The sequence below is a fragment of the Caretta caretta genome, chromosome 2 (genome assembly GCF_965140235.1).
Source record: "Caretta caretta isolate rCarCar2 chromosome 2, rCarCar1.hap1, whole genome shotgun sequence".
Taxonomy (NCBI): Eukaryota; Metazoa; Chordata; order Testudines; family Cheloniidae; genus Caretta; species Caretta caretta.
In genome coordinates this window covers 117,363,443-117,377,232 of record NC_134207.1, presented here as the reverse complement: position 1 = coordinate 117,377,232, position 13,790 = coordinate 117,363,443, and the positions used below count along the sequence as shown (strand labels likewise).

Genomic DNA, 13,790 nt, shown 5'->3' with positions numbered 1-13,790 from the left:
AAAATCCCATGACTGTGAAATTGACCAAAATGGACTGTGAATTTGGTAGGGCCCTACCAATAAGCCACTGTGTCTTGAATGGTCCCTTACCATATGTGCTAACTACTTATGCTAAACAATGGTTCCGCTTCACATTTTGCTCTGAGGCTAGGAGTATCTTTCCCAGACCTGAAGAAGAGCTGTGTGTGGCTGGAAAACTTGTGTGTCTCACCAACAGAAGTTGGCCCAATAAAAGACATACCTCACCCACCTTCTCTCTCTCATATCCTGGGACCAATACAGCTACAACTGCATATACTGTATCAACAGGCCAGACGGACAATGTGTTCCAGAGCCATTCCCATCTTAAAACTATAATCCAGATTCCACTCTTAGATATACCTGTGCTGCCCCTTATTGAAGTCTGTAAGTTACTGTAATTTATCTTGATGGAAATGTGATGTGTAACTGAGAGTAGAATTTGGCTCCGTGTGCTTTTACAAGCTACCTGAATCTCATAGAGTCACAGGGCCAGATTCTGTTTCCAGAAACATCAGAGCAGCTCCTGTGATGTCAATTAAGTTACGCTGGGAAACATAAAGGAACAGTTTAGCTCAGACCCACTAGAGATGAAAATATACCTTCTCTAGTCCAGTTTTAAGTGACTCAAGTGATGGTTCCTCAACCACTATGTTAGAAGCCTGTTACACCATCTAATAGATCTCACTTTTAAGAAACTTTTAAACTCCTATTCTGAGCTTCCTTTTGCTCCATTGTACACTTTACCTCCTAGAGTGAGATTTCCCTGTGTGTGTGTTTCGCTGGTGCTTTGTTTTGGGTAATATGTGCCTTATTGCAAATGACGAGACATGCTTTCCCTTTTTTCTTTAGGCTGAAATGGAGTTAGTGAAATGGGGTTTTGATGCAGCAGCTATTGAGCAACAAATTAATGACCACAGGAGATTTCACAATGCCATTGGGGACTATCGATGGCATCTGGACAAATTGAAAACAGATCTGGTAATAGACTTTCTCCACCCTTCTAAGTTCATATCCACAGGTTGCTAAAATTACTGCAGCAGTGAGGATAGCCAGGTGTCTTCTGTTCAAAAGGCCTGGCTGTCAAGATTGCAGCAGCTTTAGGCCCGGATGCTTGAAATCCCCCCTGCCCTTTTTGCTGTTCCCTTCTTTTTCCAATATCTCCATGAAGATAACGATATTGAGCAATGATGTGGAATTGCATAATTTTGTACAAACCTTAACAAATGAATCCTTACAACACTTCAGGAGGGTAGGTCAGCATTGTTGTTCCCATTTTATAGCTAGGGGAGTCTGATACACAGAGATTAAGGGCTAGATTGTGCCCTGTAAGTACAGCCGTGAGCAAGGGGTGCTGTGAAGACAGCTCCACCCCAGGAGCAGACCAGGCAGGTATTTTGTCTGACCTCTCTGAGGCACAACACCTTCCCTGTTCCCCTTTGGTTCTAGGGTGGGGACTGGGGCAGGCCTTTAAAAGGTGGTGCTTACATCCGCCTGATACTTGGCCACAAGTGGGAGGAATGGGGGAGCCAAAGGTCCACCCTTCTTTATTCCTTTCCCATGCACTTGGTCACATGGGAGCTCAAGGGCTGTGTGCTACAGACCTGGAGCCAAGACCTAAGTGTGTCTTTCTCGGCCAAGCAGAATGGGGTCGGGTCGGGGGGGGGGGTGGTTTGGGGGGAGCATACTCCTTTTTACTCCCCTGCTTGGACAAGTAAGAAGGGGCACAATCTAGCCCTATGTGATTTACCTGACGTTCCGCAAGGAGTCAGCGGCGGACCTGAGATTAAAAACAAGAACTTGCAGCTCCATGCTCCAAACCACGAGATTGTGTTGTCTCTGGGTATATGTCTACAGTGCACATTCCTTACAGCGGCGTGTGGGGTACATACACTACTCTCTTCCCTAGCATGGCTATAAATAGCAGCGTTGATGGTGAAGCACTGCTTAGGTGAAGAAAGACACACCTGAACCCTTGGGTATATACCCTACACAGCTCTCTATACGCCCAAGCAATGTCTCGCCCATCTACACTGCTATGTTTAGCAATGTAGGGTCCCACTGCCTCCTTGCTCCTAGAGCCTTTGCCTGTCGCTGGATGCTGCCTAGCCTTTCCCCGCTACCTCCCCTCTGCCAGAGCCGTTCACTGATGTATGTAGCTACACGCTGCAGCGTGGATGCAAATTGCTTTTCATTGCAGCATGTATCTAGACAGACCCTACACGCTGCTGCCAGGGGTGTGCTGTGTGTGCATAGCATTGTAAAATTGTAAGGCTATCCACTAGTTCTAAAAATGTGTCTGTTCCATGTAATTGCATGGGACACCCACTTTCAGGAGCAGTTCTGTGTATTACAGAGACAATGTGCGTACCAAACAGCACTGGGGAGATTGCTCATCCAAAGCATGGTCAGACTGTCCTGGTGCTGCCCAAAGGGTGCTGGAGCTCTGCTCCACCCCCTGCGGAAAGCTTTGCCAAAGTGTGCAGTCTGGGGCTTAGTTAATTGGGTCATAAGAGCACGATTTTTTAGTTCCTGTAACGGAAATACGAGCAGACAACTGAGCCTATCTGACATCAGTTCATGAGACAGAGTGTGAGTTCATTCAGCCCTAATATTGATCTGATTTAGGATTGTCTGTGGCACCCATCACTATAGTATGGTAAGCATCCTAGAGTAGGCACAGATCTCTCATCTCTAGGTTTGTCAGTAGGCAAAGCACACTAAATAATTATTGTCTTTGTTTCAGCGTGAGAAGGCTGCAGTTCATCAGCTAGAAGAAGAATATGAAACCCTGCTGGTAAGCACATTTGTTTACCTCTGACATGTTTGGAATGCGTGCTCTGTTTGATTATTTTATCCTTAATGTATCAAATGTAAGCAATTAGTCTCCTGTGTAGAGGCCCAGCCCACAGCTTGTGCACCTTGCCAGTCCCACTTCAGCCCAGTCTGCAGAGGGGTGAATTTCGTCTTCACTGAAGGTTGGATTTTAAAACATAGATGCTGACAGTGTCTTAATTTGCACTTTTGTATCATACTCTTTTATGCATCTTGTTGACCTGAGTTCCACTTCTAGGGGACTGTTCTGCTGTTGGCACTAGTAGTAATGGGACTTAGCAGGGGGAGCAGCAAAAAAGGACCCCTTCATTTTTAGTCTCTCTCTTTATATATATATTTTGGTATCTTTCTTGCCTGTGCAATTTAGTCCCTACTATTTGGTACCTGAAGTTCACTACTCTCTGGTCTACAGCAGTTTTATCCCTTGCTGGGCTCTGCTAATGGTTGTACCAGTAACAATCTCACATTGTGTTTCTCCTTAGATCAGTGGGACTTCCTTGAACTATTTCCTCCTTTTGGAAGTAAATAGATGCACCTCTTTAACAACCCAAACCCGCTCAACAAAACATATACAAATACTGAGTCATGGTGTTATATTTATGCTTGAACCGAATGTTTTCAGAGGCTGATGACTTCTGGATCCCACTACTTAATAAATCCAGACACTTTGTCTATTTTCAACAGTTGTCTTGCAATAATTTTTTTGTATTAATTGTAAAAGAAGATGCATTTTGTGATTCTGATTTTTTTTTAACCTTTTGGTTATATTGTTTCTTGTTGTTTTTCCTTGTAGAGATCCTCCTTTGAGAGAATGGATCAACTGCGTCAGTTTCAGAACCTCATCCAAGCCACTAGCAGAGAGATCATGTGGATCAATGACTGTGAGGAAGAGGAGCTTCTGTATGACTGGAGTGACAGGAACACAGATATTGCCAGGAAGCAGGAGGCCTTTTCTGTAAGTTAGTGCCAAAAAAAACCCCTCCCTGTGGACTTTTCATAATAAATCCTGATGACCGGGCACTGCACTGCTTAGGAGACTGGTACTGTGTCTGAATTCCTTCACTTTCCGGGTTGCTAGTTTGTATCTATCCCAGTTGGGTAGTTACTGTGTAGTGGGTATTTAAATCAGGATTGGATGTCTTTTTAAAAGAGAGGCTGTAGCTAAACTAGAAGTCATGGGCTTGCTGCGGGAACCGCTGGTAGATATTCTATACATTGTGCTAAGCAGGAGGTCGGACTAGATAGCCATAATGGTCTTTTCTGGCTTTAAAATCTGTGACTCTCTGGTGCCTTCTGTGGTATGGCTTGGTGACCTCAGGCCAGTTCCTTATGGACTGATAGCCACATCTAAAAGCCCCATTATTTCCATTAACACTTCTGTTGGCAAACTGTGCAGAGACCAATGATCACATGGACATAGAGAAGAAACTGTCTCACCTCTATTAATTGTCTCTCGACACACAAGGAGTGTTGGGAGAGAGAGCTCGCATTATTCACTGTCTAGATGTCTAAATGCAGCATCTTTCCCAAGCACTACATTCATTTAAAGAAGAAAACAAAATTTACAGTTCTAAGCAGATACTTTTAGTCATGTTATGTTAGATTTTTGCAAGGTGCTGCAAGTTTTTTCCTTTGAGCACTGCACGTAGACTGTAAGAGCTAGAGGGTGGGTTTGTTGCCCTGCAAAGGGAGCAGTACAGAGCTCGACAGCCCCAGGAGTAGCATTGGAGAGGTTGTTCTTTTAACAGTTTTTTATGGACTATATTAATGTATCACTTTGAATACATTACATATAATTATTTAATTTTTATAAGCTAGTAGTTTTCTGCAGTACTTTTCAGCCTTTAACATTTTTGGGAAACTCTCTTATTAAACAAGATAATGACGTGATTGTTAATTTGCCTTTGAAGTGTTGTTTAATGCTGTGCTTTGTATTCACAGAAACGCATGAGCCAGTTGGAGCTTAAAGAAAAAGAGCTCAACAAACTTAAGCAAGAAAGTGACCAACTAGTGCTCAATCAGCACCCTGCTTCTGACAAAATTGAGGTAGGTTAGGCTGTCTGGGATTAAACCCGATCCCATAGTTCTTCTCTGAGTGAAATTCCCAGTGAAGTGGAAGGTCTGTAAATTAAATTCCATATTTGTATGGCAGCTCAAGGAGACCCGTTTTATTGGCAAAACTGATCATTTTCCTAAAGGAAGGAAAGTGTGTGTGTTCAGAAAATTCATGGTTGGTCTTAAGGCAATATTTAGGTGTATCCTAAATTCCTTCATCTCGCATGGATTGATTTATATGAAACATAGTTAATTGTAGCTAGGCATCTCATTCTTGTTGCTCGGATTGTTTAGCTGCCGAGGTTTTGAAGGTAGCCACGCTTTCTCCAACTGAAATTTAGAATGTAAATCAATAGCTAGGCCAAGAAATTTTTGTTTTCACAATTTGGAATACGTTGTTTTGTCTTATCTAACATTTAAAGAGACTCCATCAATTTGAAAATAACCTTTCTGTCTGAAAACATTAGAACTACTATAGTTACAAGTAACATCTAAGAACACTGTAACTGAAAAGTTACTGGGGGAAAAAAAGATTGCTTACTTTGTGCATTTGACAGTGCTTTGTGTAAAGTCAATATTCACAGTTTCCTCTCTATAGTCAGTTAGCTGGTCAGTTGCTGCCTTGCGGAAAAGTGAAATTATTTGCATGAGTCAAGTCACTCACGGTTGCATGTATTTGCAGTAGCAGACCCTGCCTTTGTAGGTAGCTTAAAGAAAAAGAATCCTGTTCTAGGCTTGAGGTGAGTGGAAGATTGGTGCAATGAATCATGGTTTTTTAAAATTAATTTTTTTAGGCATATATGGACACGCTGCAAACTCAGTGGAGCTGGATTCTTCAGATCACCAAATGCATTGATGTGCATCTGAAGGAGAACGCAACATACTTTCAGGTGAGTTCTGGTGTTTGCAGTAATAATGCTCTTTGTGAATCAGAAGTTTTATTCCTCTTCATTTATACTTCAAGCTTTGTATAACATTTTTTGAAAATGTCACATTTCAAAAACTCAGTTAGATTACTACCAACTTTGAGTAACATAAGACTCTGTTCTCTGGCCCTTCCTGGAGTAAAATTCCCATTGATTTCAGTGTGAGTTTGGCTCAAGTAAGAACTGCAGAATTAGGCCTGTTGATTTGACCAACAATTCATGGGAAGTCTGGCATTTCCCTTACTTCTGTAGTTGATTAAAAGCATGAACTTTGTCCCTAGGTACCTGAAAGCCATTTTTCCTACGTCCAAATCTTCATATATTCATATAGTTATGTATCAAGTACCAAGTAACATTATATTACTGTTTTATACACTGCACTTCTCCATAATGTAAATTGGGATTCTCATGTTAGATAATGATTCTGATTCCTTTTACTTGTGAAAATACCCATCCCTTCTTAAAGGAGTAGTTTTTGAGAGTTCTGTGTAACTGAAATCACAATCCTTCTTTGTAGTTTTTTGAAGAGGCCCAATCAACTGAAAACTACCTGAAGAACCTACAGGACTCTGTCAGAAAGAAGTACATATGTGATAAGAACATGTCACTCCAGAACCTGCTGGAACAGATCAAAGAACTTGAGGTACTGTCACACCTTGCAGATTTCACTAACAAATTATGGGCCTGCTCCAAATGAAATCAATAGCAAAACTCTCATAGATTTCAGCAGAAGCAGGATTGGGCCCATTTTGGGTACTAATGCATGCTGTTCTCTAGAATATAAGACAGAATGACACTACATTGGTGGATCTTTCTGGTCATATCTCATATGTGGGTCAGCATCATTTGAATTTGTATTTCAACACTTCATAGGCAACTTGCTGAACATTGCGTTATGTAATATAGTGTGGGCCCAGCTCATTTCCAGATGTAAGGCATGCTAGAAAATAGAGAGAACAGACGTCAGATGAATCTGTAGGCATTAAAACGGATTCTCTTCCTTCCCCTCCCAAAGAAGTATAATATGCTTAATAAAGCATCTAACACATAATTTTATATTATAATAGCCTCCTTGGCAAATCTTAAGACTTGAATCTATATTTGACTTAAATGTTCATCAGGAGCTGGTCATACAGTCCTGACTTACTCCTTATTCAGAGAAAACAGCCAATTATTTTAATGGGCGCTTGCCTGAACAAGAAGAGGGTGAAGATTCAGGGTGCTATTGTTTTGATTCTGAGAGAATGCATAGTGTGCTATGCCCCAGGCTTTTGCACTTCACTTTAAACAAGTCATAGATCTGGATAAAACACTATGGGATGCCTCAGTAGCTGGCAGAGCTGTAGAAATACTTGAATTCACTTACAGCCTTTTTAAAAAAAAATGACAGTTTTTTCATAGATCAAATCCCGGTCCCATTGAGGTCAATAGAAGTTTTGCTGCTGACTTCAGGGAGAGCCAGATGTGGGCCATTGTGACATTAATACAGATGTGCGAAGAGTGTTTTTTTTAATGACGTGTTAAAATACAATTTACCTTTCCAGAATGAACGAGAGAAAATTTTGGAATACAAGAGGCAAGTGCAGAACTTGGTGAATAAATCCAGGAAGATTGTGCAGTTGAAGCCTCGTAACCCAGACTACAGGAGTAACAAGCCCATTATCCTCAAGGCCCTGTGTGACTACAAACAGGATCTGGTAGAGTACTCATTACAGACTGAGAATGAACACTATAAAAAGTAGAGCTGACCAAATAATTCCCAATGATTCACTGATCTGATTATTGTAACCCTTTAATTCTCTCTTGGTCAAGATTTGAATGGATTTGAATCTTTCTGAATAGTTTGCTCAAATATTCGTAACTGTACCGTGTCACTTTGTTGTTATTGGTCAGAGAGATTGCATGCTCTTGTTTCTGTCCCCTGATTGGATGAATTCACAATTTGTCCTGGAGCAGATATTTGCACATGCAAATGTTAAGTTCCTCTGTGGATCAGAGGGCCAGCGCAAGGTTCTTGTTGCCAAGAAGGCCAATGGCATTTTGGGATGTATAAGTAGGGGCATAGCGAGCAGATCGAGGGACGTGATCGTTCCCCTCTATTCGACATTGGTGAGGCCTCATCTGGAGTACTGTGTCCAGTTTTGGGCCCCACACTACAAGAAGGATGTGGAGAAACTGGAGAGAGTCCAGCGAAGGGCAACAAAAATGATTAGGGGTCTGGAACACATGAGTTATGAGGAGAGGCTGAGGGAGCTGGGATTGTTTAGTCTACGGAAGAGAAGAATGAGGGGGGATTTGATAGCTGCTTTCAACTACCTGAAAGGGGGTTCCAAAGAGGATGGCTCTAGACTGTTCTCAATGGTAGCAGATGACAGAACGAGGAGTAATGGTCTCAAGTTGCAGTGGGGGAGGTTTAGATTGGATATTAGGAAAAACTTTTTCACTAAGAGGGTGGTGAAACTCTGGAATGCGTTACCTAGGGAGGTGGTAGAATCTCCTTCCTTAGAGGTTTTTAAGGTCAGGCTTGACAAAGCCCTGGCTGGGATGATTTAACTGGGAATTGGTCCTGCTTCAAGCAGGGGGTTGGACTAGATGACCTTCTGGGGTCCCTTCCAACCCTGATATTCTATGATTCTATGATTCTCCACACCACTCAAATGCTGGATAGGAGCTGATGGGGAACTGCAGGTGTAGCAGCCATCGAGGGGTGCCTGAACAGCCTTGCATGCTGTAGAAAGGGTCTCCACACCAGCCCTAGACCTGTATTCATGACTGCCCAGTGCCTGAGTAATTGGGCTGTACATTGGAGAGGTGTGTTTGAGGGCAAACAGAGGGAGGAATCTTCCCCTCCTGGATATGGAGGGCAGTGGAGATGCATTGTGGCCATGACTGCAGCCTCAGGGTTGCAGGAGCTCCTGGCCGCCATGGATGGTGGATCTGGGTAATTATGGCCCACGAGCACGGTGCTTTGGGAAATGCCAGTGAGGCACCGGGTCTCCTTATGCCACCATAGGAAGTGGGTTAAAGCCACAGACACTGCCCACCTCCCCCCCCCCCCCCCGGTTAATGGTCTGTCTGTCTTGCCTAGAAAACCATATTTTGCTTAAACGTAAGTAAAATATTTTAAAAAATAATTCTCCTGCTTTACTTACAGAAAACTGTGCGTAAAGGAGATGAATGCATACTGAAGGACAACACTGAACGCAGCAAATGGCTTGTGACTGGCCCAGGAGGAGTGGATATGCTGGTGCCATCTGTCAGTCTTATTATTCCTCCTCCTAATCCATTAGCTGTGGATCTTGCTACTAAGTGAGTTACTGACAAGGTTCTGAATATTTTGCCTAGGTTTGGGAAGAGTCTGTTTAAAAAGCCCTGCTTTATAATTTGGGCCCGATGAGGCACAGGAGTAAAGGATCAGGCCCCTTATTTGTAGAAATTCACCCCATGGGTGAAACTTGGTGCATACTAAGACCATTTAAAAATCAAATTGAAAAAGAAATGTTGTCTGTCTACATCCTTGCTCCCTAACAATCTCAGCTGCCTTGGAGCCATTGGCAATTGACACAGATTAGAGTAGACCACAAGCTACTCTAACTTGTGCCGGGGATTGGTGTGGTGTGAAGCAGCTGTAGGATTGGGAACTTCCCCTCTGACAGCCACACTGAGTACTCCTGGAGTGAGTAGTCCTGTGGATCTGGCCTGGAGAGTCTGAATAGTCTTCAGCCAAAACTTTTTGTGGCCTTTGCTGGTTTGTGTCACACTTCTAACAACATCACTTTAATGTGGCCTGCATGAGATGGGGGAAAAATGGATTGTGCCCCTTTTTGGCTGCTTCATCATATGTAAAAACCTTCTTCCTTTTCACTAGTAGCTTCACATGTCCTTATGATTAAAATACATTGTAGAACTTGATATACTACCTGTAAATTAATTTGTATTTTCTGGTTTAAAAATAAGCCAAAGCTAATTGACAGGGATCATTTCTAGTAACATGACAGTCTCAGCACACAGCTAGACAGGCTGACTGGAGTTTCTCAAACTTATGTTTCTGTGATGGGCAGGAGGCTTAGAAGTTCTAACGTGGGGGTTCTCAGACTGGGGTTTGGGACCCCTCCGGGGGTTGCGAGGTATTACATGGGGGGTCCCGAGCTGCCAGCCTCCACCCCAAACCCCGCTTCGCCTCCAGCATTTATAATGGTGTTAAGTATTTAAAAAAAGTGTTTTTCATGTATAAGGGGGGTCGCTCTCAGAGGGTTGCTGTGAAAGGGGTCACCGGTACAAAAGTTTGAGAACCCCTGTTCTAACTGATGGTGAAATCTCTTTTCCCGTCTCAGGATTGAGCAGTACTATGAAGCTATTCTGGCTCTGTGGAACCAGCTGTACATCAACATGAAGAGTCTGGTGTCCTGGCACTACTGCATGATTGACATTGAGAAAATCAGGGCTATGACTATTGCTAAGGTGGGTATTCAACTGGCCTTCACTGTGGCGGACCAGTGGTGCTCAGCCTTTCCGTACGGCTATGCCAGTTGACTAGACTTCTTGCTAGGCCAAGCAGTGCTCGCTATGTCCGGTTCAGCTGTCTCTCTAACACACACTAGAATGTGGGGAGCTCTGAACTCCCAGTACTGTGATTTAGAACAGCCTAAACTCTATCTCCGGTTACAGCATGCACATTAGTTAGAGCCTTGCATGAATACAAAAATTTGGATCCACATCAAATTCATGAACTGCGAAGGTGGTAAACAATACAGATATCCTTGGATATAAAGCAGATAGACACAGATTTGTAGAGCGCTGCACATTCATATGGTAGGAGGACTGGGGTCCAGAACAGCGATTCATCATTAAAGTGGGCCAAAGCTCAGAAAATCAGTCACCAGAAGCCTGAAATACTGGTCTTGCCACTGACCACACATACTATCTTGGCACTGGTGTCACATGTAGTCATGTCTAGACCCACTGTCTTAGACTTTATGACCTTGTTGTGCAAGGGACTATAGAGAGAAACCCTTTCATTATATTAATGGAGAAGCAAAACACAATCCTATTTGACTGTGGAAGGGATATATTGGAAGATTAGCAAGTGGGAAAGTTTGCCTTGTGGATCCTTTCATAGCCCCCTCTCCATTATGTACTGCTGGTACTGACAGGTGCTGAGGTGTGAACAGCAGACCCATTAAGTTACATTCACTCTCTGGCTGCCAAAGTTTGGTGGTATCTGCTCTACAGAGCACTCACTTTCAATTATAGAGAGGCTGGGGAACTTCATTCTAAAGTGTGCATCCGCCATGGTTTCATAGCACAGCTAGGCTAACATTTCCTGGTAATTTAACTTCTCATTAGCCTGATCCGGTGGTTCCATTTTTAACAATTTCTGCATCTTTGTTGTAGCTGAAAACAATGCGCACAGAAGATTATCAGAGAATCATAACTGATCTGGAGATCCATTACCAAGAATTCCTGAGGAACAGTCAAGGCTCAGAGATGTTTGGTGATGATGACAAACGGAAAATCCAGACTCAGTTCACTGATGCTCAGAAGCACTATCAAACCTTGGTTATACAACTGCCAAATCAACAACGGCCACAGCAACAGCAACAACAGCAAGGTTTGTCTGGGGTTTTTTTTAGTGATTAAATTTTTTTTTTTTTCTCCATGAAAATATTTATTATGTTTAAGCTCCCTCTTTGGCTAGGCCTGATCCAATGTCATTTAAAACCAATAAAAAGACTCCTGTTGACTTCACTGGGCACTGGATTGGGGCCCTACAGGCACAGGAGTAATTTAAGAAAATCCCCTTAAGATGCGTGCCTAAGAACCTCTATTGCTTACCCCAAGAAAACAAAACTGCATGTGCAATAGTTTGCACAGAGGAACAAATTGTGTTCTCAGTTACACTGGTGTGAATCTGAACGTGTCCTGGCAAAGTCCGTGGAGATGCTGTGGGTATGCACCAGCACAAAGGAGAGCAGAAGTTAGCCCATATTGCAGATTTACAGCGACCAGAAAGTAAAACCTCGTTCTTGCATTTTTTTTTTTTAATACAGCCTTTTCTTTGTGGCCCCTGATTTTTTGGTTTGTTCTTATTATGGCTGCATAAGAATAGATGAAGGATTGGGATCTTAATTCCACAAGCCAAATTAACTGTTAGGTGACATTGTCATTGCCTTGACTTTGCATGTTAGCTCTTTGACAGGTTTCCTATGCCAATGGTTATCTCCCAATATGTTCTACAGTGATAACTGAAGTCACTCAGGTGGATGCATCAAAACAAGTTCTAATTAATGAAAGAAACCGGGAACTTGAGAAGCAGGAGGCCTGGCTGCTGACTGAACTCCAGAAACTTCGTCGGCAAATAGAAATCTGTGAGATGCGTATGGTGCAACGAACCCCGCTCAGAGTGGATCAGGGGGCTTCCCACAATTTTTCAGTCAAAGTAAATGAGTTAGAGGTAAGTGTAGATGTTTTTTCCCTGAGCCTTTCAGTCCCAGTGTGAACATTTCCAGTAGACTCTGCTGTATTGCATTCCAGATCAGCTAGGAAATAGCTAAATCCTGTTCTTTTCTCTGAGTGTTTGTGAGCGTAATTGAGAGAAGACATTTTTCGAGTGGGAACTAACTATAGTTCTCTGGATTGGATTTTCATTCTTCTCTTGCGGGATTAAACAGAAAGAGATGACAATCTGAGAAGCAAACTCTGTTGCACTAGATGCAGGCCCCCCTGGACCGTAGCAGGAGTTCATGTTTTGCACACATGCAAAAGCAATGTTAACATCTTCCTGCACAGATAATCCCGGCCATAGGCAGCTGTAATCTGTGTGAAATGCAGACTGCATGCTCCATGTTTATAGGCTCTGTCCCTGAATTCTCCTTCCATTGCTTTGCCTGCAGCAGACCTCTGGGCTACAAACTCCGAAGGGGAGAATGAATCAGAAAAGCGACCCCTGGCAGTTCCGCTCCTGACCATGACTTTTTGGTCGTGTGCCTGTTCATAGCCTGAATTGGGCCCATTGTGTAATGATTAAAAATATGACCCGCTTCAGTTAATTGTACTAGACTGTACTTCAGAGTCCCCTTCATGCAAGATCCCGCAGTGGCTCAGAAAGCGATAAGAAAAGAAGCTGGTTTTCTTTTTCTGAACGGACCCATTTTTCAAGGGTGAAATCCCCCAGGGGCATGGAGGCTGCAGAGGCCTCCAGAAAAGCAGGACCATGGCAGTGCTGCTGTAAGGGTTGGGCAGCGCCGAAGCAGGCACTGTTGTTGGTCCCTGTAGAGATGAACTTCATGTAGCCCAACGTAGAGCAGGAAGGGCTTGGGGGAGGAGTGGCCAGTGGTTCTACAATCTTTGTGCTTGTGCATAAAAGTGAATAGATCCCTGCCTAGAGGTAATAGGTGAATATTATTAATGCAGGTTGAGGACACTACTTTAGTCCTCACTCAGATCCATTCGATAAAGTGAAATATTTTGGAGGGAAGATTAGTGGCATATACAATGCAGAGTGTTCATCTAGCCACGAGAAATGTATCTGCATAAAACAGACATTTCGGTCTCTTTCATCAGGGTATACAGAATGATTCACAAACAATGGCCGACACCCTCAACAAGCATAAGGACTTGCTGCCCAACTTCAGAGGCTCTGAAAAGTATGTCTATTTGCAGTTGGAGATAACTAACTTGTTTCAGAAACTGGAAAATATTAATGGTGTCTCTGCTGGCTACTTAGACAGGTGAGAAAATAAGTTTTATAACAGCAAATCATGAACTTTAAACATTTTTCTTTCTCTTAGCTAGTCCCATAAATCCCACAGATTCCCTTAGTCCAGAAATCTGCTTTTGTTTATCAGTAAAAAAGTTGTTTTATGTAGGGCCTTTCATATGAATATGTAACAAAGCACTTCCTAGAATTAATATTCTAGGTCTTGATCCTGCATAGTGGCCTGTGTGGGTTGGCCC

General features: G+C 42.9%; 1 protein-coding gene across 3 annotated transcripts in view; it reads left to right on the top strand.

Annotated features, from left to right (window-relative positions):
* Nucleotides 1-13,790, top strand: part of DSP (desmoplakin) — a 50,762-nt gene that overhangs the window by 18,487 nt on the left and 18,485 nt on the right. For all 3 annotated transcript variants that reach the window (XM_048839802.2, XM_048839803.2, XM_075125386.1), the window contains exons 5-16: nucleotides 871-999; nucleotides 2,765-2,815; nucleotides 3,647-3,808; nucleotides 4,795-4,899; nucleotides 5,703-5,798; nucleotides 6,352-6,477; nucleotides 7,379-7,531; nucleotides 8,989-9,143; nucleotides 10,169-10,295; nucleotides 11,229-11,445; nucleotides 12,074-12,288; nucleotides 13,398-13,564. In XM_048839802.2, the coding sequence (XP_048695759.1) occupies nucleotides 871-999; nucleotides 2,765-2,815; nucleotides 3,647-3,808; nucleotides 4,795-4,899; nucleotides 5,703-5,798; nucleotides 6,352-6,477; nucleotides 7,379-7,531; nucleotides 8,989-9,143; nucleotides 10,169-10,295; nucleotides 11,229-11,445; nucleotides 12,074-12,288; nucleotides 13,398-13,564 (1,703 nt within the window). The remainder of the gene's footprint in view (nucleotides 1-870; nucleotides 1,000-2,764; nucleotides 2,816-3,646; nucleotides 3,809-4,794; nucleotides 4,900-5,702; nucleotides 5,799-6,351; nucleotides 6,478-7,378; nucleotides 7,532-8,988; nucleotides 9,144-10,168; nucleotides 10,296-11,228; nucleotides 11,446-12,073; nucleotides 12,289-13,397; nucleotides 13,565-13,790) is intronic.